Genomic DNA, 4,548 nt, shown 5'->3' on the forward strand with positions numbered 1-4,548 from the left:
TTTTTTTCCCCCTTTCTCTTTTATCCCCCCCCATTCTCCTTTTTCCCCCCTTTTTTTATCCCCCCCCATTCTCTCTTTTTTTAATCCCCCACCCCCCCTTCTTTATTCCCCCCATTCATCCCCCATTCTCTCTCCCCCCCCCGCAGGCCCCCGAGAACGAGCTGATGAAGGGGAGCGAGCGCGTGGTGTCCGAGGCCGAGCTTCGAGTGCGACGTTCCCTCCAGCGCCTGCACGTTCCCGAGTGGATGAAGAACGCTCCTCCTTCGGAACGGAGTTTTCTCCTGAAGAAGCGGGATTCCGGTGGAGGAGGAGGTGGAGGAGGAGGTGGAGGTGGTGGAGGAGGAGGTGGTTGGGCGGCTTATTCCTCGACGTCGTCCTCGAAGGCCGGGTCTCTCTCGTCCTTGGGCTCCGCCCGCTCGAGTTACATCTCGGGCAAGCTGGTCATCCCGACCCGCGTGACGTCATCGAGAGGCGGGATGACGTCATCGTTCGGAGGAGGAGGAGGGGCGAGGCCTGACGTTCCCCACCCCCCCGCCTCCTTCTCCAAACTCCCGGGCTCCGCCTCCGTCAGCCCCTCCCCCAGCGACAAAATCTCCCTGTTCACGTATCCCTCAGGGCGATGGGGATCCTCCCGCCTCAACTCCGCCAGCGTCACGCCCACGGGCTCCGTCCGCACGCTGACCACGCCCACGGGCTCCGTCCGCACGCTGACCACGCCCACGGGGCTCTCCCGGACGCCCTACCTCGGCTGGCGCTCCCAAACGTCCCTCTCCGGGGTCCCAGACGTCGATTTTGGGATCGTACATGACCCCCGCCGAGAGGCTGGCGCTCGGGGCGACGTCGTACCCCTTTTTTTGAGGAAGAGGAAGAGGGAGGAGGAGGAGGAGGAGGAGGGGAGAAGGAAGAAGGAGGAGGAGGAGGGGAGAGGGAGAAGGGCGAGGAGAGGACGAGAGGAGAGGAGAAGGAAGAGAGGGGAGGAGAGAGAGGCGAGAGGGTCGGCAGAGGCGCGGACGAAGACGGGGAGAGGGAGAGAACGGGCGATGAAGGAGGGAGAGAGAGGGAGGAGGACGTGCACTCCTCCATCCGGGAGGTGACCTCTGCAATCGTGCACTATTGCAAGGACTCCAGCCCGTCCCCGAGGGCCGCGCGGGGTCAGAGGTCACGCCCGGGTCACCCGCCGCCTCCCGTGCCTTCCAGGGGAGGTCAAGAGAGGCCAAGGACGCCTCTCGAAGGTCAAGAGAGGCCAAGGACGCCTCTCGAAGGTCATGCGAGGTCAAGGACGCCCGTCGAAGGTCAAGAAAGGTCAAACTCCGCCCTAGACGAACAGGAGAGATTATTCAACCTTGAGAGCCAGGTCGAAGGTCAGAGAAGATCGCCGGCACCCTTGGAAGGTCAGCTGAGGTCAGATTCACCCCTGGGAGGTCAAATGAGGTCAAACTCACCCCTGGGAGGTCAGCTGAGATCCAACTCACCCCTGGGAGGTCAGCTGAGGTCAGATTCACCCCTGGGAGGTCAGGTCAGGTCAAATTCACCGCGTCGGCTGGTGTGGGTCGAGAGCTCCTTCGTCGGGTCGAGACCCATTCATTCTCCCGAGACGCCCACGGCCTCCACGCACGCCCTCGCCACGCCCACGCCCACCTCGGAGGTCGTGGGCCTCTCTGCGGTCAACGGCGAGGGGTCAGGTCAGGTCAGGCGGGAAGAGGAGGCGACCATGAGACCCAAAAACGCCACTCCAGGTGAGTACCTCTTGGCTTGGTGACCTGGGTTGACCTTGGGATGACCAAAGGTAACCTGGAAGATCGTGAGGACCTGGGTAGCCTTGAGGTGACCTGGGTAGTTTTGAGGTGACCTGGGTTGACCTTGGGAGACCAGAGGTTCCGGGAATGACTGGGGACCGGGGAAACCCTTGAGGTCCCTGGGTTGACTCTTGGGGATACTTGTAGACTGGGTACCCCTTGAGGTGACCTGGGTAGCCTTGAGGTGACCTGGGTTGACCTTGGGATGACCTAGGATTACCTGAGAAGATCTCGTGTCCGTGAATTGGGTCGGAAAAGGTCACTGGGTGATCTTAAGTGACCTGGGATACTCGCCAGGTCACTAAGATCATCTTAAGTGACCTGGGATACTTGTCAGGGCACGGAGATGCTGGGGAAAAAATCTGGTCATATCAGGTCATAGTGTGGCTTGATAATATTTAAAAAAAACCCCCGTAAAGTGACGTTTTCCCCAAAAAAAAGGGCAGGTAGGTCCGGGATGGTGAATGACCAGGTCATGAAAGGGCCCATTGTGAAATGAACCAAATTTTGAGATCTTGGAAGATCAGCGTAAGCGAGAGGGGAAATGAGTTTGACCCGAGTGGCCTAGTGTGATTGGGGTTCGAAATGATCCGCTTCGTTAGGTGAACCGGATGACCTGAATGACCCCGGGAAAGAAAATTTGAAATTTTCCTAATTTAAAAAATTGGCAAATGAAAAAAAAAAGGGGGAAAAGCAAGCATTTGCAGGTAAAGTGATGAAACAGGTCAGATTGTGAAACAGTGAAAGAGAGAAACACAAGTGTAACAGGTCAGATAATGAAACAGGTCATGTCAAACCAGGTCAGATAATGAAACAGGTCACGTCAAACCAGGTCATATAATGAAACAGGATTTAAGTGTAATAAAGAAAAAAAGCCACGTAAACCAGGTCAATAAGAAACAGGGCATCAAAAAGGGGAAAATGAAAAAGGTCAGTCAAACCCCGGTCACATAAGAAAAAAGGTCACGTAAACCCGGTATGAGAACAGGTCCCGTTTTTTAAGTCAATGAGAGGAAACAGGTCACGTCAAACCAGGTCAGTGAGTGAAACAGGTCACGTCAATAATCAGGTCCAAGACATTAAGCCAAGTCAGATCTTCCACAAAAAAAAAAAGAAAAAATGTTAAATAGGAAATCAGGTTATATATATATATTTCTTTATATATAAGAAAGTATATTGTAAATAGTTTTATGAAGTGCTTTTTGAAAACTAAAATTATGATTTGTATTATCAAAACTGTTAAATTTTAGTGTATTTTAAATTTTTGTATAGATATATATATATATTATAATAAAATTTAATATTATATTTAAAATATATATATATATAAATGTATGTAAATGTATGTATAGTATAATAAAAAATATTTTTGGTGATTATAAATTATATATAATATATATATATATAATTTTTTTGATTATATTATATTAATTTAAATTGTTTGGGATTATAATTTTATATTATTATATATTTTTGGTTTATTAATAATTTTAAAAATATATATTTTGGTGATTAATAAATATATAATTATTATATATATTTATATTTGGGATTATGCAGCTTGTAATTGTATATTTTGCCATTTGATAGAAATTAGAGTGATTATTATTTATAACGTTTTTATTGTTGTTTGTAATTATTATTATTACTATTATTATCATTATTATTATTGCTATTCTTGTGATTATCATCGTTATTACAAAATATATCATAAGTGGTATAAGAAATTATTATCATTAATTACATTAGGTAAAGCATTTAAATTTCTATTGTTTAAAAATTATTATTTCTATTATTATTATTATTGATGTTATTAATCTGGAACCAATTTTTTTTTTTTTTTTAAAGCACGTACATTTTTGGTTTTAAAAATGGAGTGTTTGTGTCTTTAAGTCAGCTAAACACATGCCCCGCTATAGAAGGTTAATGAGAAAGAGAGAGAGAAGGAAGGAGGGAGAGAGAATGAGAGAGGGAGAGAGAATGAGAGAGAGAGAGAGAGAGAGAGAGAGAGAGAGAAATGAGAAAAAGGGGGAGTGATGATGGAGAGAAAGAGAGAATGAGTAAAAATGACAAACATTAATTAATAATATAAGAAATATTATTATTATTATTATTATTATTACTACTACATATACTACTTCTATTTCATATAGAATACCACTGATATTATCAATTTTTTAATTTATTTCTAAGCGTGAAAAAATACCTAAAAGATGAAATAATTAAAAAGATTGGTAAAAATGATAAAATTTTTAAACCCCCAATAATTATATAGCAATTTGATGATGAAAAAATAAAAGCAAGAGAGTGAGTGATTAAAATGAAAATATTATATAAATATATAATATATTATATAATATATATATATATAATATATTAATGTATATGATATGTATGTAGTCGGAAAATTTTTTAAAAATATAGCGATTTGGTGCAATGTGTAATGACATATAAATATAATGAAGATCATATCATTATAATAATAATAATTATTATTATTTTTTATTCGTTTTCTTGGATTTTTAAATGTATAATTTTATTTTTATTATTTTTATATTTATTATTATTTCAATTTTTACCATTTTTATTCTATTATTTTCTTTGTAGATGAAAAGGACGCACAAAAAAAATATATAATTTGAAAACCCCCGAAAAATTTGTTTTTTTTTAAAAATTGCCCTTTTTTTTTAAAAAATTTTTTTATTTAAAATACCCCCCAAAAAAAAAAAAAAAAATTTTTTTTTTTTTAAAA

At 42.6% G+C, this 4,548-nt stretch overlaps 1 protein-coding gene across 1 annotated transcript in view; it reads left to right on the forward strand.

Moving 5' to 3' along the window:
* The window catches only part of LOC119569755 (motor neuron and pancreas homeobox protein 1-like), a 4,398-nt gene extending 2,218 nt beyond the window's left edge, over positions 1-2,180 (forward strand). Inside the window, 4 exon segments of the mRNA XM_037917781.1 lie at positions 147-772; positions 774-854; positions 892-1,824; positions 1,961-2,180. Coding sequence (XP_037773709.1) covers positions 147-772; positions 774-854; positions 892-1,759 — 1,575 coding nt within the window. The 3' untranslated portion in view covers positions 1,760-1,824; positions 1,961-2,180.
* The last annotated feature ends 2,368 nt before the right edge of the window (positions 2,181-4,548 follow it).

The sequence above is a fragment of the Penaeus monodon genome, unplaced genomic scaffold, assembly GCF_015228065.2.
Source record: "Penaeus monodon isolate SGIC_2016 unplaced genomic scaffold, NSTDA_Pmon_1 PmonScaffold_1844, whole genome shotgun sequence".
NCBI lineage: Eukaryota > Metazoa > Arthropoda > Malacostraca > Decapoda > Penaeidae > Penaeus > Penaeus monodon.